Source organism: Salvelinus sp. IW2-2015, linkage group LG18 (assembly GCF_002910315.2).
Source record: "Salvelinus sp. IW2-2015 linkage group LG18, ASM291031v2, whole genome shotgun sequence".
Classification (NCBI taxonomy): Eukaryota; Metazoa; Chordata; class Actinopteri; order Salmoniformes; family Salmonidae; genus Salvelinus; species Salvelinus sp. IW2-2015.
In genome coordinates this window covers 27,504,646-27,530,377 of record NC_036858.1, presented here as the reverse complement: position 1 = coordinate 27,530,377, position 25,732 = coordinate 27,504,646, and the positions used below count along the sequence as shown (strand labels likewise).

Below are 25,732 nucleotides of genomic sequence, written 5' to 3'. Positions count from 1 at the left end.
TACCACTAGAGTGAGAGCACCGCCAGCATTCAAAAGTGACCAAAACATCAGCCAGGAAGCATAGGAACTGAGAAGTTGTTTGTGGTCACCACCTGCAGAATCACTACTTTTTTGGGGGTGTCTTGCTAATTGCCTATATTTTCCACCTTTTGTCTATTCCATTTGCACAACAGCATGTGAAATTTATTGTCAATCAGTGTTGCTTCCTAAGTGGACAGTTTGATTTCATAGAAGTGTGATTGACTTGGAGTTACATTGTGTTGTTTAAGTGTTCCCTTTATTTTTTTGAGCAGTGTATTATAATTAAGTCTATGATTTGATAGAGCAGTCTGAGTAGTGGTAGGCAGCAGCATGCTCGTAAGCATTCATTCAAACCGCACTTTCCTCCTTGCCAGCAGCTCTTCGCAATGCTTGAAACACAGCGTTGTTTATGACTTCAAGCCTGTCAACTCCCGAGACTAGGCTGGTAATACTATAGTGCCTATAAGAACATCCAGTAGTCAAAGGTATACGAAATACAAATGGTATAGAGAGAAATAGTCATATAATAACTACAACCTAAAACTTCTTAACTGGGAATATTGAAGACTCATGTTAAAAGGAACCACCAGCTTTCATATGTTCTGAGCAAGGAACTTAAACGTTAGCTTTTTTACATGGCACATATTGCACTTTTACTTCTCCAACACTGTTTTTGCATTATTTAAACCAAGTTGAACATGTTTCATTATTTATTTGAGACTAAATTGATTTTATGTATTCTATTAAGTTAAAATCAGTGGTCATTCAGTAATTTTGTAAATGTCATATGTATAAATAAAAATTGTCKGATTAATTGGTATTGTCTTTTTTTGGTCCTCCAATAATCGGTATCGGCGTTGAAAAATCATAATCGGTCGACCTCTACCAGAAACCATGGAAAGTTGGAATCATTCACACACAACTGAAAGCATGAACCACCGTATTTTAAACATGGCAAGGTGGCTGGGAATATGGCCGAATACAAACAGTGTAGTTATTCCCTCCGTAAGGCAATCAAACCTGCAAAACGTCAGTACAGAGACAAAGTGGAGTCGCAATTCAACGGCTCAGACACGAGACATATGTGGCAGGGTCTACAGACAATCAGACTATAAATGGAAAACCAGCCACTTCGAGACCCACTTTGATTTGCTTACGGCCCAATAGATCCATAGACGATGCAATCGCCATTGTACTGCACACTGCCTTATCCCATCTGGACAAGAGGAATACTTATGTAAGAATGCTGTTCATTGACTATAGCTCAGCATTCAACCCCATAGTACCCTCCAAGCTCATCATTAAGCTCGGGGCCCTGGGTCTGAACCCTGCCCTGTGCAACTGGGTCCTGGACTTTCTGATGTGCCGCCCCCAGGTGGTGAAGGTAGGAAACAACACCTCCACTTCGCTGATCCTCAACACGGGAGCCCCACAAGGGTGCGTGCTCAGCCCCCTCCTGTACTCCCATTTCACCCATGACTGCATGGCCACGCACGCCTCCAAGTCAATCAAGTTTGCAGACGACGCAACAGRGCCTTTTCAACCTCAGGAGACTGAAGAAATTTGGCTTGGCACCTAAAACCCTCACAAACTTTTACAGATGCACAATTGAGAACATCCTGTCAGGCTGTATCACCGCCTGGTACGGCAACTGCACCGCCCGCAACCGCAAGGCTCTCCAGAGGGTGGTGTGGTCTGCCCAACGCATCACTGGGGGCAAACTACCTGCTCTCCAGGACACCTACAGCAACCCTATGTCACAGGAAGGCCAAAAAGATCAAGGGCAGCAACCACCCGAGGCACTGCCTGTTCACCCTGCTATCATCCAGAAGGTGAGGTCAGTACAGGTGCATCAAAGCCGGGACCGAGAAGCTGTTTTTCAGTCTCTATCTCAAAGCCATCAGACTGTTAAATAGCCATCACTAGCACCTTAGAGGCTGCTGCCATATATACATAGACTTCAAATCACTGGCCACTTTAATAGTGGAACACTAGTCACTTTAATAATGTTGACATATTTTGCATTACTCACCTCATATGTGTGTATATGCTGTATTTTAGTCTATGCCGCTCCGACATTGCTCGTCCAAGTATTTATATATTCCATTACTTTAGATTTGTGTGTATTGTTGTGAAATTGTTAGATATTACTTGTTAGATATTACTGCACTGTTGGAGCTAGAAACACAAGCCTTTTGCTACACCTGCAATAACATCTGCTAAATGTGTATGTGACCAATAAGATTTGATTTTAGATGGGAGTATTTGTCTGTTTTTGCTTCCAGAGCCAATTCATCTTTAATTAGGGCTAGGCGTCCCGTCAACGGGGCAGTTGTAAATAATGCAGCGCCGTGTGTCACGATCGCAGATTTTAGAGAAACAACAGATGTCGGTACATAAGTGTCTTATATCGGCTGAAAGCAGAAATTCTTGTTAATATAACTGCACTGTCCAATTTACTGTAACTATTACTGTGAAAAAATGGCCTGCTATTGTCTGAGAGCTCCTAACAACAAACCCTTTTTTTTCACCGCGATAGGTTTGATAAATTCCCCTCTGAAGGTGAAATGTGTACTTAAATCAGAGCAATATTTCAGAATGTATCATCCAAAGGGTCCCAGAGATAACATGAAGTGTCGTTTTGTTAGATAAAATCCTTTTTCATATCCTAAAAAGGTCCATATAGCATGCACAATCAATTTTGTATTTCCACTTGTTCAATTTGCAAAGAAAGGAATCTGTGAATCTAACCCTAAACGTTGTTTTAACCAGTCAAATCACATTCGTATTTATTCCTCAGAGATGCTAGAACGTAACCAGACTTCACTATGTAATTAGATGTACCTGGGTGACTTCATACTAAATGTCATATAGCTTGCTCATACTTCAAGTTTTCAGTCTGAAACARACACTGCTGCCCTCTTGTGGACACCATCGGAATTACAACCAGTGATGGCTAGATTTGGGACCTTTCTGTTGCATTTCAAAGATGGTGGTAGAAAGAAAATAAATGTAAAAAACTATTTTTCTTTGTATTTTCTTCTACCAGATCTATTGTTATATTCTCCTACATTCAATTCATATTTCCACAAACTTCAAAGTGTTTCCTTTCAAATGGAACCAAGAATATACATATCCTTCAGGTCCTGAGCTACAGGCAATTAGATTTGGGTATGTKATTTTAGGGGGAAATTGAAAAAAGGGGGCTATCCCTGAGAAGTTTTAAACAGAACATGTAAGGTCCTTGGACTATAAGGAGTAACGTTAGGCTCCTTTAGTGCATTATTTGGCTGAACTTGCGGGCGTTCAAACGTCGACTGTCCCGCAAAGGTCCACTTTGCAAAAAGTCAACTTAACCTTGCTCTGGCCATGCGATCCCGTGGCTTCGTACGGAGGGTTGAGATGCAATTGTGTAGCCTCCGGAGGCTTTGGGAGGCCAAATCGAGCTCCGAACTGCATAGACGCACACCTCCCAAATTTTGTAACAACGCAGAGAGTTCCGTATAGCTCCYCATTTTCATGACTGGTTGATGGTAGGTGGGGGCGGGAGGTCCTGTATAAACACAAACTCACTTCCTTGGCAACAGCTCTGCTCCAGGAAGCGCAAGAAGTATGAATTGATCTGACTTCTGCCGTGGCCGCATCGCAATCCTTGCTGTACAGCATTTTTTTGCCTTGCGGCCTCCATAGAAATCAGAGCATTCCTGCTTCTTGCGCTTTGCAGAGCAGAGCTGTTGTAAAGGAAGTGAGTTTGTGTTTTATACAGGACCTCCCGCCCCCACCTACCGTCAACCAACCATGTCAATGCGGAGGTATACGGAGACCTCCACATTGTTACAAAATTTGGGAGGCACACAGCGATGCGGTACAGAGTTTGATTTGGCTTCCGGAGGCTCCGCGYTTGTATCAACCCTCRGTACGGAGTCTCCGGATTGCATTGCCAGAGCAAGCATAAATTGTATTTAAGGCTGTAGAGTAGACCAGTGGTTTTCAACCGGTGTGCTGCSGCACACATGGTTACATCTGCATCTTTGTTTCAAGTCCAGTGCGCAGGAGCTGTTACAGTTGTATCATTTGAGGGGCGCACATCACAAGCAAAATTATTTGTATAATGTGAGAACCATTAGTGAAGGTCTGCGGCTTAGCACTAACGAATCTGGTCTCAAAGCATTTCGTATTATGATGTATATAAATCCGGGACATTCTATTTAGTATGGTGTGTTACATTTGGTATGGTTACATAAGACGGATGGTTACTAAAGGCAAAAATGAAAGGGGTATAACGCGAACGTCTAGCAACTCAAAGGTTGCAAGTTCGAATCTCATCACAGAAAACTTTAGCATTTGAGCTAATTACTAACTTTTCAACTACTTAGCATGTTAGCTAACCTTAACCCTTTTAGCTAACCCTAACCCTAACCTTAACCTTAATTATTTTAGCTATCCGTTCCCCTAATCTTAACCCTTTAACCTAACTCTTAAACTTAACCCGAACTCTTAACCCATAGCCTAGCTAACTTTAGCAACCTATCTAGAATTCGTAACATCTCATACTTTTTGCAAATTCATTACATATAAATTAATTATRATATGTAACAATTAATACATACCACACGGAACATAACATAAATGGAGTGTCTAAGATTTACTTACAGAATAATACAAAATGCTTTGCGACTAGGTTGCAGTACCACAGTGTCTTACWAACAAACAGAGCATGGCTTTGTCTGTGGTTGCACCTTTTACAATGCAGAAAACCGCTCGTCGCTAGACCTTTCCATTCAAAAGTAAGACCTATTTTACCAACGTTTGAAGGGGTACACACAAATTAACCATCACGAGTAAGSAACTATGAAAATAGTTTAAATAAACTCTATTTAATCTATGAAAAATGTTTGTCACCGAAGATGTATGGATCAGAAAAGTTTTTATCACATCAAGTTGTGCACATTTTTTTTTTTAAAGGTTGAAAACCACTAGAGTAGACTGTAAACGGTTCACTCACACAGGAGGCCCCACTGTTTGAGTCACATTTGGGGCTATGTCACAGATCTCTTTGGCTATGTGTTCTTGCTGCACACAGAATTTCAAGCACCATGAATTGTAGCTCACAAAGGTGAAAAATGTATATTAAAATTAGGTGTATTTATTTTTCTCAGGCTGAAATACAAAATGCCCACTCACTCATTGGAAGTGTGGAGAGAATGGTGCATGATGAAAAGGTAGGCTAAAATTGCTCACAAGGTAAGTTTTTCTGTCATCATGGCAAATGTTTTCATTTGACACATTTTAAATCAAGTTCTGTTTCCTCTAGGCTGGAGATGCAGCATGGATACTTTCTCTTGTAAGTGAGATACTACAACCAGCTAAGTCTACAACCTGTACTAAATCTGGCTTGTACAGAAACAAACTGTCTGATATTCAGTCAGTGCATTGAAAAATGATAACATTATACACTACCGTTCAAACGTTTGGGGTCACTTAGAAATGTCCTTGTTTTTGAAAGAAAAGCATTTTTTCTGTCCATTAAAATAACATCAAATGGATCAGACATACAGTGTAGACATTGTTGTAAATGACTATTGTAGCTGGAAACGGATGATTAAAAGAAATTAAATAATGGAATATCTACAGAGGCGTACAGAGGCCCATTATCGGCAACCATCACTCCTGTGTTCCAATGGCACGTTGTGTTATCTAATCCAAGTTGATCATTTTAAAAGGCTAATTGATCATTAGAAAACCCTTTTGCAATTATGTTAGCACAGCTGAAAACTGTTTTTAAAGAAGCAATAAAACTAGCCTTCTTTAGACAAGTTGAGTATCTGGAGCATCAGCATTTGTGTGTTCGATTACAGGCTCAAAAAGGCCAGAAACAAGTAATTTTCTTATGAAACTCATCAGTCTATTATTGTTCTGAGAAATGAAGGCTATTCCATGTGTGAAATCGCCAAGAAACTGAAGATATCGTACAACCCTGTGTACTACTCAKGGAACAGCGCAAACTGTCTCTAACCAGAATAGAAAGCGTGGGAGGCCCCGGTGCACAACTGAGCAAGAGGACAAGTACATTAGTGTCTAGTTTGACAACCAGACGCCTCACAAGTCCTCAACTGGCAACTTCATTAAATATTATCCGCAAAACACCAGTCTCAACGTCCACAGTGAAGATCCCGATTCCGGGATGCTGGCCTTCTAGGCAGAGTTCCTCTGTCCAGTGTCTGTGTTCTTTTGCCCATCTTAATCTTTTATTTTCATTGGCCAGTCTGAGATAATGCTTTTTCTTTGGAACTCTGCCTAGAAGGCCAGCATCCCAGAGTCGCCTCTTCACTGTTGACGTTGAGACTGGTGTTTTGCGGAAACTATTTAATGAAGCTGCCAGTTGAGGACTTGTGAGGCGTCTGTTTCGTCAACTAGACACTCTAATGTACTTGTCCTCTTGCTCAGTTGTGCACCGGGGCCTCCCACTCCTCTTTCTATTCTGGTTAGAGACAGTTTGCGCTGTTCTGTGAAGGGAGTAGTACACAGCGTTGTACAAGATCTTCAGTTTCTTGGCAATTTCTCGCATGGAATAGCCTTCATTTCTCAGAACAAGTATAGACTAAAGCGTTTCAGAAAAAACACTCTGTTTCTGGCCTTTTTGAGCCTGTAATCAAACCCACAAATGCTGATGCTCCAGATACTCAACTTGTCTAAAGAAGGCCAGTTTTATTGCTTCTTTAATCAGAACAACAGATTTCAGCTGTGCTAACATAATTGCAAAAGGGTTTTCTAATGATCAATTAGCCTTTTAAAATGATAAACTTGGATTAGCTAACACAACATACCATTGGAACACAGGAGTGATGGTTGCTGATAATGGGCCTCTGTACGCCTATGTAGATATTCCATAAAAAAAACAGCCGTTTCCAGCTACAATAGTCATTCACAACATTAACAATGTCTACACTGTATTTCTGATCAATTCTATGTTATTTTAATGGYAAAAAAWTTGCTTTTCTTTCAAACAAGGACATTTCTAAGTGACCCCAAACTTTTGAACGGTAGTGTACATTATGGCTTGATTATGGCATTTATTTTGATATCTTCCAAAGTTTTGATATAACTGATTGTTTCTGCAGTCTTCTGTTCATGCTGGTACTGGTGCTATACTTCCAGCTGTTTTCCGTCCTCAAGGTACTGTCTCATTAATCAAGTGAAATGTCTGATCGTAGCCTAGTTCTTTTTTCTGTGCTTTGTTACATTAGTCAAAAGCCAGTCTTAGAAATCCCAGACCTAGGGCAACAAACATGGGTAACATTGTGGGAGGCAGCCCGTCTGTCTAGAGCAGGGTCTCCAGCCCGGTTCCTGGAGGGCTACCCTCTTGTAGGTTTTTGCTCCAACCCCAGTTGTAACTAACCTGGTTCATCTTATCAACCAGCTAATTATTAGAATCAGCTGTGCTAGATTAGGGTTGGAGTGAACCTACAGGATGGTACTTCTCCAGGAACAGGGTTGGAGAGCCCTGGTCGAGAGAGACTAGCTTTTGACAGAAAATAACAAGGGCAACAAAATCATGATATCTTTTAACGGCATCTTTCATTTAATTTATTTTTAGCATTTTTACCAATATCAGGCCCTTTGGTAAGTGTTTTACATTTTATTTCATGGTGTATCACTTTTTACTCTAAATTGTTAGTACAAAAATGTTAATAATCACTCAAACTCCCATAGCAATTGCAGCTGGTGTATTTCAATTTCATGGTTATTTCAAATTAATTTATATAATCTTGTATTCACCACACTGTAGTGGTTGATTAACATACTTTTCCATTTTCCTTCAGGTTGTTGCCAGCTTTTTGCCACACAGTGGAGTCAAACCGGCTCTATTCTGGCAGGTAAGGGACTTGCAGATGATCACATTAACTAATATAATTATAACCAAGTACCAGTGGAGGCTCCTCAGAGGAGGAAGGGGAGGACCATCCTCTTCACTGAAATAATTTATTAAAACACTGTTTTGCAATGGTCTATAGTTGACTTAACAGCACTCTGGGTATATTGATTTTAATACAAAACCTAGGAGGCTTATGGTTCTTACCCCCTTCCATAGACTTACACAGTAATTATGACAAGTTCCGGAGGACGTCCTCCAACCTATCAGTGCTCTTGCAGCATGAACTGACATTTTGTCCACAATCAAAGGAACAGAGAATGAATGTAGTACTGAAAGCATAAGCTACAGCTAGCTAGCACTGTAGTGCATAAAATGTGGTGAGTAGTTGACTCAAAGAAAGACAATAGTTGAACAGTTTTGAACAAATTCATTTCTTTAAACATTTTGAAATAAACCGGCGGAGGAAGAAATGGCATAAATAGGAAAGCATACCAGTTTCATTTGACCAGGATGTTGACAACTGTGCCATACAGATTGCAAAATAGTTGGGAAGAGGTTTTTGATGTACCGATTCCATGGTACAGGGTGTATGAGTTGATATATAAAACGCTGCTAAATTTAAGACTTCATGCTTGGCATCTAAAATTATTGTATAGAATTCTTGCCACCAACAAAATGTTGAATATTTGGGCTGTACAATCATCGCAGCTCTGCAGATTTTGTTGTGAGGATACAGAATCAATAGACCATTTGTTTTGGTATTGCCCTCAAGTAGCCTGTTTCTGGTTTCAGGTTCAGGAATGGTTGAAAATGCATAAGATTGATCTAAAATTTACCCTAGAAATAGTACTGTTGGGAAATTTGGAGAGACCAGGTCAGTCAATTACTAATACTCTTAGTAAAAGTATTTATACACATATACACACACTCTCATTCTCGGATGGTTGAGGGGCAGCTCTTGGGGAACTGTGGGGGGGGGGGGGATCTTAGAGGGCTGGTCGCCTGGTGGTTGGAAACTTGGGGTGGTGGCTGATGGGTCGCTGGTTCGGCCCCCGTTTTTTGACCTTGTGGGAGATCTGTCGATGTGCCCTTGAGCAGGATGTTGACCATGGTTGCCTCTGTTGGTCGCTCTGGATGGTAGTCTGTTAGATGACCGCTGATTCTTTTGAAAAACGTTTCTTAAATGGAAGCAAACGGGGATAAACATATCTGAATTTGTCCAATAGAAACTCGTTTGCAACTGTTGGACAAATGATTACACCCTAGATCAGCTAGATGCAGGCAAGAGTGTGCAAGGCGGTTTTGAATGTGTCACTGTCTGTCACCTTGATTATTCAAATGTTTCTCTCAACCTGTGCACCTACGTTGTAAACTTTCATTCATAGGCTAGGTTGTTGCAAGCTCATGATAGGTGAAATGTGAGTATCCTGTAGTAGCCTTAACCTGTCGACGTTACATTGAACTGGGTAAATGGAATATGATTGACAGTCATCCAATATGCTGTAATAGAAAAAGGCCATGCTCATAAAAAAATGTCCTCCCTCATCTTAAACGTCACCGACCGCCACTGCCTGGTACTCAATATTGTTCACTAATGAGATAAATATTTCTGTAGTTTTTGCTTCAGAGTTACAGCGCTGGATTCAATCATGCAAACAGAAACGCATCTTCTGACAAGGTAAATAGTAAAGAAATGACCTTACTTTCGCCCAATTATGTCATCCCACACTGCTCTGTTTTCTACTTGTGTTTTAAATGCGTATCATATCTTTTCTCCATCAGGGGATTAAGACCTCTTTGAAGCAGGGTCTGTTGATTGTCGGATCAGTTGCATATGCAACATGTGCAGGGGTGAGTATCACTACTGGGMAAAAATGTTATGTATTTGGTTAATGAATTACTTGTAGAAGAGTAGATTGGGGCGGCAGGTAGCCTAGTGGCTAGAGTGTTGGGCCAGTAACCGAAAGGTTGCTAGATCGAATCCCTGAGCTGACAAGGTAAAAATGTTGTTATGCCCCTGAGCAAGACAGTTAACCCACTGTTCCTAGGCCGTCATTGTAAATAAGAATTTGTTCTTAACTGACTTTCCTAGTTAAATAATTAAAAAATGATGGCTGTCAGAGGCTGTTTGATCATTAAGATGACACCCGGTTTGACTTTACCTGTGTTTCAGGCAATTCCTCAAATAGTCATACAGCGACTTAGCATGAGCAGCCCAGCTGTCCAGATGTTTTTTAGGTCCGTATTACCAATTCCCCTCTCAGGTAAGTGCAAAGAATTTGAAAAACCTATTTCTCACTTGAAAAGTGCACTGAAAGTAAGTGATCTGGGTGCACCTCAGCCACGCTGAYGTCCTAAARGATATCATAATCGCCATCGATAAGAGACAATACTGTGCAGCCGTATTCATCGACCTGGCCAAGGCTTTCGACTCTGCCAATCACCACATTCTTATCGGCAGACTCAACAGCCTTGGTTTCTCAAATGACTGACTCGCCTGGTTCACCAACTACTTCTCAGACAGAGTTCAGTGTGTCAAATGGAGGGCGCTGTTGTCCGGACCTCTGGCAGTCTCTATGGGGTGCCACAGGGTTCAATTTTCGGGCCTACTCTTTTCTCTGTAGACATCAATGATGTCGCTCTTGCTGCTGGTGATTCTCTGATCCACCTCTACGCAGACGACACCATTCTGTTATACCCCGGCCCTTCTTTGGACACTGTGTTAACTAACCTCCATACGAGCTTCAATGTCATACAACTCTCCTTCCGTGGCCTCCAACTGCTCTTAAAGTGCAAGTAAAACTAAATGCATGCTCTTCAACCGATCGCTGCCCGTACCAGCCTGCCCGTCCAGCATCACTACTCTGGACGGTTCTGACTTAGAATATGTGGACAACTACAAATACCTAGGTGTCTGTTAGATTGGAAGGAGAGTTTACAGACTCACATTAAGCATCTCCAATCCAAAATTGAATCTAGAATTGGCTTCCTATTTCGCAACAAAGCATCCCTCACTCATGCTGCCAAACATACCCTTGTAAAAACTGACTATCCTACCAATCTTGACTTCAGCGATGTCATTTACAAATAGCCTCCAACACTCTACTAAGCAAATTGGATGCAGTCTATCACAGTGCCATCCGTTTTATCACCAAAGCCCCATAACTATACCCACCACTGCGACCTGTATGCTCTCGTTGGCTGGCCCTCGCTTCGTATTCGTTGCCAAACACTGGCTCCAGGTCATCTATTAGTCTTTGCTAGTAAAGCCCCGCCTTATCTCAGCTCACTGGTCACCATAGCAGCACCCACCCGTAGCACACGCTCCAGCAGGTATATTTCACTGGTCATCCCAAAGCCTATTCCTCATTTGGCTGCCTTTCCTTCAGTTCTCTGCTGCCAATGACTGGAACGAATTGCAAAAATCACTGAAGCTGGAGACTTATATCTCCCTCTCTAACTTTAAGCACCAGCTGTCAGAGCAGCTCACAGATCACTGCACGCACATAGCCCATCTGTAAATAGCCCATCCAACTACCTCATCCCATACTGTTTTTTTTGTTGTTGCTCCTTTGCACCCCAGTATCTCTACTTGCACATTCATCTTCTGCACATCTATCACTCCTGTCTTTAATTGCTAAATTGTAATTATTTTGCCACTATGGCCTATTTATTGCCTTACCTCCCTTATCTATCTTRATTTGCACACACTGTATAWAMACTTTTCTATTATGTTATTGACTGTATGTTTGTTTATTCCATGTGTAACTCTGTGTTYTTTGTGTCGCACTYCTTGGCTTTATCTTGGCCAGGTCACGGTTGTAAATGAGAACTTGTTCTCAACTGGCCTACCTGGTGAAATAAATCAAATCTGGGACATCAGGGTACCGTTACAAAGAAMGATCACAATACCAATTTTAGATGAACGTTGTTACCATTTCTATCCGGAATCAGTGCCCCAGTGTGACTCTGATTGTGTCTTTTGAACAAAGTACTTGTTGATAGGTTTATTGATCAAAGGGTGTTTGTTACTGACGCCCTTATCCACATTTATGGATAGGGTGGTGTTCCTTTTCTCAGATCTGTGCTTTATCCCATAGCCTCCCTGGCCTATTTCAATGTGATCATTGTCAGAAGTGAGGAGTCCGAGAATGGAATCCAGGTGTTTGATTCCAATGGGAATTCTGTTGGAATRTCTCAGGCAGCTGGAGCAAAGGTGAGAGGAAAAAGTTGCTGAAGTAAAATAAAATGGCATCAGCAGGCTCTTTTTAATATACCTTTGCAAATGATCGCTGACATGTTTTCTGGTTAGGCTGTGAGGGAGACTGCTCTCTCCAGAGCTGCTCTGTTAGGCACTACGGCTGCTGTTCCTAATCTTCTTATTTTCCTCTTGCAAAAGTAAGTCACTCGTCTTGTGCTGGGGCTGTATTTCCCACTATGATCTATTCAAGTCTTTGAGTATATAAGGTTAGCTAATCTGTTTTATAAATAGTTGGTGACACAGCTTTGCTAATATTGCCTATGATATGACTYATACAATATGTGCTTTAATCCAGCAAACATTTAGCTTGAATTCAGAAACATTATGAAGATTTCTTTACCGAAAGCTATGAACAAATGGACCCAATCTTTTTTTCTGTCATTTCAGGACAAGGTTTCTGCAAAGGAGCCCCCTYCTGGTGGCTCCTATACGTCACATCAGCACTGCGATCGTCCTGGGCCTGATGKTCCCAGTGTCCTTCAGTCTCTATCCACAGCTTGGAACGGTAGGACTTAGATACGTTACATTAATACTGTATTTYCTGTGCGCTTCTCAAAACCCAATCATACTGCAACTCAACATTTTATTCTCTCTGCTTTACAGATCAAAAAGGAAAAGCTYGAAAAAGAATTAGAGACTGCAGCAGTAAGTGGTGAACTATTCTACCACAGGGGGCTCTGAGGCACCAGCAAACAAGTTCTGCAGACTGCAATGTGGAAGCAGGAGCACCAAATCCGTGTGACTTCATTGACTGGGCAGCACGAGAAGTAACCMTTACGGCCGCTGGATGCAGTTTATGGAATATTCAGTGTTGCTTCATACACTAGGATGATGAATTCAGTCATAATTAATTACAAATTGATAAAGGACAGAGTCCATGTTTTGATTCAGTTGAATTTAATAGCTGCAASTTTTATTAAAAATTAACAATGCACTGCAAATGAATTGTAACCATGAGTTTGTATAGCAAACAATGCCCTTCCTCGTACAGCTATTCACYTTTTCAAGTTTAGTGATTTGGTTTGCCAGCTTGATCTTACAAAAGCAAATCATATTACTCTCCATTATTTTTGTTAAATTGATATGTAAAAATAAAAATAAAAAAAATAATCTTGACGGCACAGATACTTACATGTATTTTTAGAACAAATAGGATATTACAGAAATGTAAAATAGATTAGTTGAATCTCCTAAAACTAGATGAGGACATAGTGCACACAACATTAGTGTCTCATTTAATCTATTCAGGCACAAAGACAAGCCTTTGAGAACAAGGGTACAATTGCCTAAGTAGTAAAACAATAAATTACATTGTTTTCAAAATATTAATAAAAATMTCATATTACAGTAACAAATAGGTATGCAATATCATTTGACATGATCATATATAAAACAAAAAAAATTGCTCCAGTAACGAACAATGGCTGACAGCTTTCCAGGCAGGACAGATATCCGTTATGCCTCCACCCTTGGCAATCGCTCTACTGCTTATCAATCTGAGGACACAAGGTTAGAAAAATGTTATCTGTGCTCCCTCTCATCTGACCAACACCCAAACATATGAGAAATTCCTTATATTGCATTATCCAAAGATATTAGTTCAATTTTGGCACTTTATTAATTAATAAGAATCGACAACACATTAAGATAACTGATAAAAATTATTTTAAATAAAACTACATATTTCTCATATTTGCCATGCATCTCTTTAATTCTGAAATCTAAGAGGATAAATCATGGTTCTTGAGACCTCAAATTATTCTGTTAAGTCTTAAAATAAACTATTGGATTGCTGAACTCTGTAATGCTAGGGCTACGTGATTTATTAGACAGTTTAAGACACTGCAGTGTTTATATTCCCAACCAATACATTCTGCACCTGGGGAACAAGACAACCATGTTCTCACTTGTTCATATAACAGTAAGACAAAGTAACTACAACCAAACACTTACCTCGTCAGTGTTCAATGGATTAGCCCTATTTCACATATTGCCCATAGCACCATTATTTAATGTATTTGCTGTTATTGTATTGTTGTCAAGACAATACTTTACAATAAAGAACATGTATATCAATCATTTTTTCTGTCACAGAAAATGACAAGTAGGCTTTAAGTATTAAGAGTCAGGAATGCAATAGTGTGTGATTACATAACACCTTAAAATGTCACTGTGGCATATTTGTGGTTTCAAATTCCACAATATGGGAACAAAATGTATGACATTTGGCCACTCAAACTAAGCTGCAATACAACAACTGAAATTGACATCAAACAGCTATAGCAGGTAGCTACAGCACATTATACTAGTTGTGTAGTATAAAAGTACATTTTTGCATTTTGGCTACTGTTGTCCCCACAAACCAAATCAAAACCTTGTTGAATGCAAGTGCACGGTTCTTTCTTACTGCAACAGTGCATTTGGAAAGTATTCAGACCCCTTGACTTTTTCCACTTTTTATGTTACAGCCTTACTCTAAAATTGTTAAATAAATGTTCCTCAGTCTACACACAATACCCCATAAAGACAAAGCCAAAACAGTTATTTATTTWTTTTGCTAATTTATTACAAATAAAAAGCAGAAATACCTTATATAAATAAGTATTCAGACCCTTTGCTATGAGACTCGGAATTGAGCTCAATTGCATCCTGCTGTTTCCATTGATCATCCTTGAGATGTTTCTACAAATTGATTGGTAAATTCTGTGGTAAATTCATCTGTGGTAAATTCAATTGATTGGACATGAGTTGGTAAGGCACACACCTGTCTATATAAGGTCCCACAATTGACAGTGCATTGTCAGAGGATAAACCAAGCCACGAGGTCGAAGGAATTGTCCATAGAGCTCCGAGACAAAGTTTTGTTGAGGCACGGATCTGGGGAAGGGTACCAAAAAATGTCTGCAGCATTGAAGGTCCCCAAGAACACAGTGGCCTCAATCGTTCTTAAAGGGAAGACGTTTGGAACCACCAAGACTCTTCCTAGAGCTGTACGCCCGGCCAAACTGAGCAATCGGGAGAAGGGCATTGGTCAGGGAGATGACCAAGAACCCGATGGTCACTCAGAGAGCTCCAGAGTTCCTCTGTGGAGATGGAAGAACCTTCCAGAAGGACCACCAGCTCTTCAGCACTCCACCAATCAGGCCTTTATGGTAGAGTGGCCAGACGGAAGCCACTCCTAAGTAAAAGGCACATGACAGCCTACTTGGAGTTTCCCCAAAAGGCACCTACAGTCTCTTAGGCCATGAAAAACAAGATTCTCTGGTCTGATGAAACCAAGAACTCTTTGGCCTGAATGCAAAGCGTCACGTCTGGAGGAAACCTGGTACCATCCCTACGGTGAAGCATGGTGGTGGCAGCATCATGCTGTGGCGATGTTTTTCTGAGGCAGGGACTGTGAGACAAGTCAGGATCAAGGGAAAGATGAACGGAGCAAAGTACAGAGAGATCCTTGATGAAAACCTGATCCAGAGTGCGCAGGACCTCAGACTGGGGTGAATGTTCACCTTTCAACAGGACAATGACCCTAAGCACACAGCCAAGCCAATGCAGAAGTGACTTCGGGACAAGTCACTGAATGTCCTGGAGTGGCCCAGTCAGAGCCCGGTCTTAAACCCGATTGAACATCTCTGGAGAGACCTGAAAATAGCTGTGTAGTGATACTCCCCATCCAACCTGACAGAGCTTGAGAGGATCTGCAGAGAAGAATGGGAGAAACTCCCCAAATACAGGTGTGCCAAGCTTGTAGCGTCATACCCAAGAAGACTAAAGGCTGTAATCGCTGCTAAAGTACTGAGTAAAGGGTCTGAATACTTATGTAAATGTGATATCAGTTTTTTATTTTTAATACATAAACTATATAATACATTTTTGAATAAGGCTGTAACGCAACAAAATGTGGAAAAAGTCAAGGAGTCTGAATACTTTCCGAATGCACTGTATGTAAAATGACATAGATGAATGCCCATGCTAATATTCAGAGTGACCTCACACCAGATGATGTAGGAGGTCAAGGGTCATATCTTGAGGAGCTGCTCTGCAGCTGCCAAGTGGAACAAGAAGTTCTCGGTAGCAGGCGGGAAGTGACGCTGCTTTATGGTCTCCAGGGTGATTTTAGAGTTCTCACAGTCCTCAGCTAAGGACGCCAGGTTAGCAAGGATCTCCCTCGTCTTTATGGAAATGTCCTGGAAACCGGTTGAATTTCAGTCATCATATCAAACAGACAGCTTTTTTTTTTTTTTTTGATTGTGCTAAATACCTGAATACTTATGTATTACATTTCTATAACACTTCATTACATGTATAATCTCAAATTGTATAAAATACTAAGTCTTTGAATAGACATCCCAAACATTATCTCTGAGCACAGATGGACAAATGGAAAGGATGTCATGTAATGCTTTCAACTCACCTTGATAACCTGCCCATCTGTTCTATCAGCATCCTCTGCAGACTGGACAATGACGAGGCCAATGTCTTTGTGCAACTTCCCCATAGCCATGGCCTCTGGTAGTGTGGTAGAGACGTCATAGTGTTTAAGAAATGGTGGATGCTTGCATTGGAATAATGAGGTAAGACTTGGTAGCAAAGTTTATCTTCAGTTTAATTTTTTTTTTTTACATTCTTCACTTTGTCTTCTACACTCATAGGAAGAATATACTAATTGTGACACCCACCTTTGGCACTCTGGGATACGGTAATCTCAGTATCTGGGAGGTTTACATACACATCAAACAAGTCAGATCTGTTGCTCACTTGTGGGTCAACAAATCCTGCGACATATCCTGCAGAGACAGTGAGCATATGGGTGAATGCAGATGGTGGGTACTCAAACTGAACACGAGGTTGAAAATCTCCAAGGAACATATTTCTTTATGAACAACATGCATGTAAATTAATTCAATGCAAGTCAATTATTGCATGAGTCTTCCTGTGTATGTCAGTGAAGAACTGACTGTTGGGACACAGGGGGTATCTGTCCAATATTTGGGTTGTGTTCATTAGGACATGCAAAGAAAAACATTTAAAAATGTTTTGCAACAGAAAATTAACATACTATTGGACAGGTACAGGAAGTCCCTCCCTTAGTCCATTTTCTTCTCTTTGGTGTTTAATGTACACACCCAAGTCTGAATCAGTTTGTTGTAATGTGGATCTAATGATCCAGACATCCTCACCAGTGCATGTCCTGAGATTCTCCAGCTCACTGTCAGTCAGGTGGACATAAGGGTGCAGAATGGACCAGTCTTTCCTGTGCCATGTCAGAGCTGGAAGAGCTCTGGGGGAGGGGAATACAATTAAATCATACATTTAATGTTCTTTCAGAAAATCTTATTGTTATCCACTTCTACAATGAAGTATATTGAATATTCTAAATTTCCATCGTTTTTGGCCCACCGTAATGTAACAATTATGATTGTCAAAGCTCAAACCATAACTGCATTTTCTCATTTGCCTTAGTCACCTTGTGAACTCCAACAGTGCTTCAATCCGAGGGTGATGGACCACAATCCTCTTCTTTAGCATAAGTGCTGTGTATAGGATGATGGTCTCCATCCCAAACTGGGACACCACATCTGAAACAGTAATCACAAGATAGTCTACCTAATCCTGGCAATCAAATGGTATCAGCTTCTTTGCATGCCATTAAGAAGTCTTGACAGTGTCAAGCACCTTGTATCAACAATCATTTCCTTATACTGTAATAACTGTTTTAAGTACACGTTTTACCTTTCACTGAGCCTGCTAAGTACGCCTTCCTAACATCGTAGTCCTTGATGAGAAAGGAGCCATTCTCATCACTCTGGCAGATGCCTTTGGTGAGGACTGCAATGTAACCCTCCATCATTTTCACTGGGCTCCCATGTTTGATGTACATCCTGAATGATAAAATACACATGAAGAAATACAGTTTTGGGGAAGTATTAAATAAGCAGACACTTGGCCATGGGGATGCATTAGTGCAGTATGTTGTACCTGCATAGTACTCGACTGAATGCTGCATACTTCTCAGGGTTGAAGTCCTTTGCTGTGACAACTAATGAAAAATGTGTGACCTAAAGAGAGAGAAATATGAGCAATATAATAGAACTTATAATCATTAGGCCTTCAACACCTTTGTTACAGTTTTTTCAATGAATGGAGAATTTCTAAACTAACGGTACCTTCTTTAGGGCGGTGGGTTCCTGTACCTCTACAGTGGATATGTAGTACCAGGTACGGCAGAACTGGCCGAACACAAAGGTGTTCAGGACCTGGCTGTCCTGTGTGAGACAGCACTTACTGAGCAGGACCTCCCGGAGCTCAGCACTGACTGAGGGATAGCACCACACCCACAAGGTGTCTGCATTCACATCTTTCTCTGTGTGGGGGAAGAATGGGAGTATACTATGTCATTACTTTCACAACTCATTATTACAAATATTACCAGTATATATTTAAATTAAATTGGAACTGTTCTCAAGATTTACAGGAAGTCAAATACTTGATCACATTGATATCATGTGGTGACAGTCAAAGTCAAACAGGAGAACACTTGGCATGCATCAACCAGCAGGATAACATAATTACAACAAGGGAATGATATTCAGTGTCTTGCCTTACCAATTAATCCAATGCTTAGCATGAGCTGAGTTTCTGGTGACGCCATCTCCCATTACAATTCAGTCGTAAACTGTGGGAGTTGACAATTAGGGACTCATGATAGCTTGTCTTAGGACAAGGAAGCAACACTTTCACCAAACAAGAGGGCCGAAGTAATATTGGTTTTATATTGGATATTCGGCTTTCTCTAGTCAATAGATATTGAACCAAGCATGCAAATGACTATGAAGATGGTACAGTATATTCTGAATCAGGTGGATGGTGAAAAATCTGAAATTTCTATTTAAAAAAAGATGTGGGTTCCTCCCCCGATTCATAATATATCGTTTTCATAGTCATGGCACGCTTTGTCTAAGAGCTATTGAAGATTTTAATAAGGTTTCAAACAAAAGAAAGAAAGGTGTGGATTTTTCTCCATCCACCCGATTCAGAATATACCATCTTCATAGACCTTGCAAGCTTGTTGTCCTAAAATCCAGAAATAAGTTACCTCTGGTTCGTTCAGCCATCCCTATGGGAAAAATGTATGGGGAAAGAAATGGGTTTTGGAATAAAAGCCGAAAATAAGGTCTGCGGTTATACAGGCGTCAGAATGCTTCAGTTCGGCTGGCGGCTAGCTGAAGTCCGCTAAGCGAAACCGAACGAATGTGCTCGCATACTCCCTTAAAATACCTTCGCTTGAAAAACAAGAAAGAAGCGGCAATAGTACTCTTTGTCCAATTTGAGACGCTGTAGCCTCAAAATAGTCCTAATTAATCTAAGACAACTCAAGAAATTTGTCAAATGTTGAAGTTTTTGCCAAAGAGATCTTAGTCGTGCAATTTTACATCTAACTAGATGCTTGGTGAAGTATTTTTCAATTAAAAAATGTGCATGGCCTCCCAAGTGGCGCAGCATTCTAAGGCACTGCAGTGCTAGAGGCGTCACTACAGACCGAGGTTCGATCCCGGGCTGTATCACAGCCGGCCTGGATCGGGAGTCCCATAGGGCGGCACACAATTGGCCCAGCGTCGTCCGGGTTATAGGAGGGTTTGGCTGGGGGGGGGACTTTACTTGGCTCATCGCGCTCTAGTGACTCCTTTTGGCAGGCTGGGCGCCTGCAGACTGACCTCGGTCGTCAGTTGAACAGTGTTTCCTCCGACACATTAGTGCGGCTGGCTTCTGGGTTAAGCAGGCGGGTGTTAATAAGTGCAGTTTGGCGGGTCATGTTTCAGAGGACGCATGACTCCATCTTCGCCTCCCGAGCCCGTTGGGGAGTTGCAGCGATGAGACAAGATCGAAATTGGTGGAGAAAAATAGGGTAAAATACATTTTTTAAAATGTATATATATACACACTTTTAAAAAACGTGCATGAAAATGAGTCGTCTCTCATTGAATGACAACAAATATTTTATTGAAGAATCCCTGGTATTGACCAATCACTGATGAAGAGGCGTAGACATTGGCTCTGAACTTCTGCTTGCCTCCAGAAAAAAATGTGTGTGCCCGAATAGCCGAAAAAACCCTCAACAAAGTCCAAAACGTCACAAAATGTTGTCATAATATACGCACGTACTCTTCCAAACTGTTTTGGCTGGGAAGCATGCGAACACCTTTGGGAGATCTTCTAGGTTTTGTTCTATGAGATAATAGCAGTCAGTTAAACATGACCTTTATGAATTATGAAGCCTTTGTGATTTTTTTATTTTTATTATTAGTATTATCACCTACATTCTTAAAGATTCACAAAAAGTGATGTTAGCTGGTGAAGATTATCTCACAGAACAACGTATAAGAACGTATAAGATCTCCTAAGCCTGTGTTTACCACAGACCTTATTTTCGTAATTTATCCAAAAACCCTACAAAAACTCCATTAATTTTCCTCATAGGCCTTGTCCAACGAACCATGGAGGAGTTAGTGCATACAAAAAGACACCATTACTATTTCTATAATCATGACATGCTTGGCTCAACAGATATTGATGAGAGAAAACCGAATATCCCATATAAAACAATTTACCTCAGTAAGGAGCAGGGGTGTATTCATTATGTATTGCAACGAAAACTGTTTACTGTTTAACCCTCCTGTTGTGTTCGTTTCATGTTAATTAATTATGTGTTCGCAGTCCAAAATGACCGCCCCATTATAGCTGATTTATAAATCCATATTAATACATATATTATCACCTAATGTTGTGTTAGATCATTTTATCAACTTAAGTTCTTGTGAACATTACAAGTTTTGAACTTCTATTTGCTATTTATTGCCTGTAGGCCTCATTGACCGGAGCTCATACAACTTGTTTTTGAGTAAAAAAAAGCATAATGTATGGACTATTTTGACTAACAAATACTCAGATGAAACATATTGTGCTATTTATCACAGACTAATTTCTCCTCTAATGCATCTTCACTGTCAGTTTCCTGGCCTCTCTCCTCCTCACAAGTATCATGATCAAAGATATAATCAAGAGCCTCACATACAGTATATCGTTTGGTCATTGTGCTGCCACAAAATGAATTGTGAGAAAAGTTACAGTATTATTGAAACAATGTTGCGATTGTGAGAATGCCAACAGGTGTGGTTCCCATGGGGGAAAGATTACATTGGGGAAAGGTTCCCGAGGGGGTTGCATTTGAAGCCAAGAAGGGGAGTGAGGTGTGTGTGTGTGTGTGTGTGTGTGTGTGTGTGTGTGTGTGTGTGTGTGTGTGTGTGTGTGTGGGTGTGGTCTGGGAGAGAAAGTGTGTCCATCTGAATGGGTATGTGCCTGAACTCAATTTTATACACTACTTGTAGTCTCACCCATTCATTTCTAATGAACGGTCAGTTTTAACCGGGAACACCACAGGTGTACAAAAGTTAAATAAATCACCCAAAATTGTATGAAAATCATCAAAATGTATTGTGTGTTCAGATGCCCTGTGTGGACAAAGTCATGGAACCTTATGACAGATTAAATTAACTACATTTTTCAGAGAGAACTTGTAAATCGGTCCAATTCGACCGGAACACAGCAAGAGGTTTAAGAACCAAACAAAGCAAAACGGTGAGAGAACTTCCTGAATTCGTCCAATAGAAACTCTCGTTTTCGTTGCAAAATATTTGAAGATTTGTTTATATACACTACCATTCAAAAGTTTGCGATCACAGAAATGTCCTTGTTTTTGAAAGAAAAACTCATTTTTTGATCAGTCCATAAAATTGATCAGAAATACAGTGTAGACATTGTTAATGTTGTAAATGACTATTGTTGCTGGAAACGACTATTTTTTAATGGACATAGGCTACATCTACATAGGCGTACAGAGGCCCATTATCAGCAACCATCACTCCTGTGTTCCAATGGCACATTGTGTTAGCTATTCCAAGTGTATCATTTTAAAAGGCTAATTGATCATTAGAAAACCCTTTTGCAATTATGTTAGCACAGCTGAAAACTGTTATGCTGATTAAAGAAGAAATAAAACTGTCTTTCTTTAGACAAGTTGAGTATCTGGAACGTCAGCATTTGTGAGTTCGATTACAGGCTCAAAATGGCCAGAAACAAAGAACTTTCTTCTGAAACTCGATCAGTCTATTCTTGTTCTGAGAAATGAAGGCTATTCCTTGCGAGGAATTGCCAAGAAACTGAAGATCTGGTACAACCCTGTGTACTACTCCCTTCATAGAACAGCGCAAACTGTTTCTAACCAGAAAAGAAAGTGGAGTGGGAGGCCCCGGGGCACAAGAGAACAAGTACATTAGAGTGTCTAGTTTGAGAAACTGACGCCTCACAAGTCCTCAACTGGCAGCTTCATTAAATAGTACCCGCAAAACACCAGTCTCAACGTCAACAGTGAAGAGGCGACTCCGGGATGCTGGCCTTCTAAGGATCATATCACATCTACCTTACCTGACACCCTAGACCCAGGAGGGACTGGTGCACTTCACAAAATAGATGGCATCATGAGGAAGGGAAATGTATGTGCATATATTGAAGCAACAGCTCTAGACATCAGTCAGGAAGTTAAAGCTTGGTCGCAAATTGGTCTTCCAAATGGACAATAACCAAGCATACTTCCAAAGTTGTGGCAAAATGGCTTAAGGACGAAGTCAAGGTATTGGAGTGGTCATCACAAAGCTCTGACCTCAATCCCATAGAAAATTTGTGGGCAGAACTGAAAAAGCGTATGCGAGCAAGGAGGCCTACAAACCGGACTCAGTTACACTAGCTCTGTCAGGAGGAATGGGCCAAAATTCACCCAACTTATTGTGGGAAGCTTGTGGAAGGCTACCCGAAACGTTTGACCCAAGTTAAATAACTGAATTGAGTGCATGTAATCTTCTGACCCACTAGGTATGTGATGAAAGAAATAAAAGCTGAAATAAATCATTCTCTCCACTATTATTCTGACATTTCACATTCTTAAAATAAAGTGGTGATCCTAACTGACCTAAGACAGGGAATTTCTACTAGGATTAAATGTCAGGAATTGTGAAAAAACTGAATTTAAATGTATTTGGCTAAGGTGTATGTAAACTTCCGACTTCAACTGTATTTGGTTTCCAGTTTGGATAAAGTTCAGTGAAGTTCTTTGAGGGCCATCGGTATATCGGCTTGAGGGGGAATATGCACGGCTGTGACTGTAACCGAAGAGAATTCTCTTGGGAGGTAATACGGTCGGCATTTGATTGTGAGGTATTCTAGGTCGGGTGAACAAAAGGACAAGAGTTTCTGTATGTTATCAAAATCACACCATGAGTGGTTAATCATGATACATATGCCTTTCTTCTTCCCAGAGAGTTCTTTAATTCCTGTCTGCGCGATATACTGAGAACCCAGCTGGCTGTATGGACGAAGACAGTATATCCCGAGAGAGCCATGTTTCCGTGAAACAGAGTATGTTACAATCCCTGATGTCTCTCTGGAAGGAGATTCTCACCCTAAGCTTGTCTACTTTATTATCCGGAAACTGAACATTAGCTAGTAATATACTCGGAAGCGGTGGATGGTGTGCGCGCCTCCTGAGTCGGACTAGAAGTCCACTCCCAATACCTCTTCTCCGCCGGCGGTGTTTTGGATCAGCCTCTGGAATCAGTTAAATTGCCTTGGGGGTACGAACAAAGCATCCAATTCGGGAAAGTTGTAATGCAGGTGAGTTACCGCCGCTCTGATACCCGAAAGTTATTTCCGTATGTAATAACACAAAAAAACGTATGAACTAATAATGTAAGAAATAACACACAAAAAGCAAAATACTGCAAAGTTGCTTAGGAGCTAAAAGCAGAGCTGCCCTATTTTTCGGTGCCATCGTGCCAACCAGCATGGCTACCACAGCATTCTGCAGCGATACGCAATCTCATCTGGTTTTCACTTAGTGGGACTATCATTTGTTTTTCAACAGGACAATGACCCAACACACCTCCAGGCGGTGTAATGGCTATTTGACCAAGTCGGGGAGTGATGGAGCGCTGCATCAGATGACCTGGCCTCCACAATCACCCGACCTCAAACCAATTGAGATGGTTTGGGATTAGTTGGACTGCAGAGTGAAAGAAAAGCAGCCAATAAGTGCTGAGCATATGTGAAAACTCCTTCAAGACTGTTGGAAAAGCATTGCAGGTGAAGCTGGTTGTGAGAATGCCAGGAATACTTTATCGAATCTAAAATATATTTTTGTTTAAACACTTTTTTGGTTACAACATGATTCCATATGTGTTATTTCATAGTTTTGATGTCTTCACTATTATTCTACAATGTAGAAAACAGTATAAATAAAGAATAATCCTTGAATGAGTAGGTGCCCAAAGTTGACTGGTACTGAGTATGCCCCCAATGCAATTCTGAATTCAAATACATCCACAGATTTCAACTGATTTTTTACTTTACTTTGTCAAATGAACTAGCTAATTGTCTTTTGTTGAATTTATATAACATTCCAACGTTGTTTAGCCTTATCTAGTCCAATTGTGTCATGTTTTCACGATTTGCAACCTTTTGCATCAGCTTCAATGCGGAACCTTTATTTTGAAGGCGAACAACCTATTCCACTCTTGTCGCTCACGCTAATGTTGTTCACAACACACTGGTCTTTTCCCTCGTACCAACTGATTGTCGTGGCAACCTAACACTCACTCCACCAATATGTGGAGTCGACAAACCCAGCTAAGGTTATACCTACATAAACCAGCCACAATGAATGATTAGCTACAATAACTTCGACTGCCATAACATTTGAAATGAGGAGAAGTTATGTAGCTACAGTTTGCAGAATACACTTATGCGCGTAACTATAGCTACAGTACTAGGAAACAAAGTTAATGAAAGTACAATTACCGTGTGTATGGTCCAGATCTGCAATTATGATCGTGCAGAGTGAGCAAATCTAGAACATTTATAAATAATTAGCTAACATTGACGCTTTATACACACTATCAAATTATATTCCTACTTCCTGATATTGGTTCTTCTTCTTCGGTTGCTTTACGAATAGAAGTGGAGATGGTAAAATTACCTTTGAAGAAAAGCCTGAAAAGGTCTGTCTTTTTTTACACTGACTTTTTTTGGAGTATAAAGAAAGAAACACAAGCACAAATGCAGACTTTTTCGTCGTTTAGGATTAATCTCTTTGGTGCCACCTGCTGTGTTGGCGGTATTACTGTATCGTCACTATAGAAATACTATATTAGAACAGTTAATTCCTCTTATCCTCTCATAGAAAAAATATGTAATTTACCACCAATCAATGTATCACAAATTTCCTTTTTTTGTTTATGTTGTGCTCATATTTAAATGTCACATTAAATGTCAGGTCATGTTTTCATCTCAAATGCCTGCAAACCAAATTAATGTTTATTAAATATTGAATTTATATTTATTTGTTTAATTCTTTACGGCAACGTCATGAAAAAAAATCACATGAAATTGTAATAAATTTTCCTGTCAATCAATATACATACGTTTAATAATTTACTTACATTACAGCCTTTCTATCTGATGTACGTCTC

At 40.5% G+C, this 25,732-nt stretch overlaps 2 protein-coding genes across 7 annotated transcripts in view; one reads left to right on the top strand and one right to left on the bottom strand.

Annotated features, from left to right (window-relative positions):
* The window catches only part of sfxn4 (sideroflexin 4), a 19,234-nt gene extending 6,135 nt beyond the window's left edge, over positions 1-13,099 (top strand). The window contains exons 3-14 of one of the 2 annotated variants that reach the window (XM_024006780.2): positions 5,181-5,243; positions 5,336-5,365; positions 7,143-7,197; positions 7,619-7,644; positions 7,845-7,898; positions 9,513-9,575; positions 9,680-9,748; positions 10,071-10,161; positions 11,998-12,113; positions 12,210-12,295; positions 12,546-12,663; positions 12,762-13,099. In XM_024006780.2, the coding sequence (XP_023862548.1) occupies positions 5,181-5,243; positions 5,336-5,365; positions 7,143-7,197; positions 7,619-7,644; positions 7,845-7,898; positions 9,513-9,575; positions 9,680-9,748; positions 10,071-10,161; positions 11,998-12,113; positions 12,210-12,295; positions 12,546-12,663; positions 12,762-12,839 (849 nt within the window). In that variant the 3' untranslated portion in view covers positions 12,840-13,099. The remainder of the gene's footprint in view (positions 1-5,180; positions 5,244-5,335; positions 5,366-7,142; positions 7,198-7,618; positions 7,645-7,844; positions 7,899-9,512; positions 9,576-9,679; positions 9,749-10,070; positions 10,162-11,997; positions 12,114-12,209; positions 12,296-12,545; positions 12,664-12,761) is intronic. The other variant, XM_024006781.2, reaches the window with a different exon arrangement.
* Positions 13,100-13,165: 66 nt separating this feature from the next.
* LOC111977381 (DENN domain-containing protein 10) lies at positions 13,166-25,279 on the bottom strand. Of its 5 annotated transcripts, XM_024006776.3 has the most exons (12): positions 25,240-25,279; positions 25,062-25,110; positions 18,762-18,831; positions 18,323-18,519; positions 18,135-18,214; positions 17,889-18,037; positions 17,623-17,734; positions 17,336-17,436; positions 16,835-16,942; positions 16,570-16,664; positions 16,152-16,342; positions 13,166-13,654 (listed from the first exon to the last, which is right to left on the bottom strand). In XM_024006776.3, the coding sequence occupies exons 3-11, from the start codon at positions 18,805-18,807 to the stop codon at positions 16,175-16,177; spliced, it is 1,056 nt and encodes a 351-aa protein (XP_023862544.1). In that variant the 5' UTR covers positions 18,808-18,831; positions 25,062-25,110; positions 25,240-25,279; the 3' UTR covers positions 13,166-13,654; positions 16,152-16,174. The 5 variants fall into 5 exon arrangements, with proteins under 5 accessions (XP_023862544.1, XP_023862547.1, XP_023862545.1 ...); XM_024006779.3 differs by lacking the exon at positions 25,062-25,110 and having other exon boundaries at positions 25,240-25,264; XM_024006777.3 differs by lacking the exon at positions 25,062-25,110 and having other exon boundaries at positions 25,177-25,250.
* Between the last annotated feature and the right edge of the window lie 453 nt (positions 25,280-25,732).

What these genes read in the sequence shown, in the direction of transcription:
- LOC111977381 (XM_024006776.3), bottom strand. Translation starts at nt 18,807, where the DNA reads ATGGCGTCACCAGAAACTCAGCTCATGCTAAGCATTGGATTAATTG. An exon ending in GCTAAGCATTGGATTAATTG is followed by an intron (nt 18,520 to 18,761) that starts GTAAGGCAAGAC and finishes TCCCCCACACAG; the next exon opens with AGAAAGATGTGAATGCAGAC. An exon ending in TTCAGTCGAGTACTATGCAG is followed by an intron (nt 18,038 to 18,134) that starts GTACAACATACT and finishes TTTATCATTCAG; the next exon opens with GATGTACATCAAACATGGGA.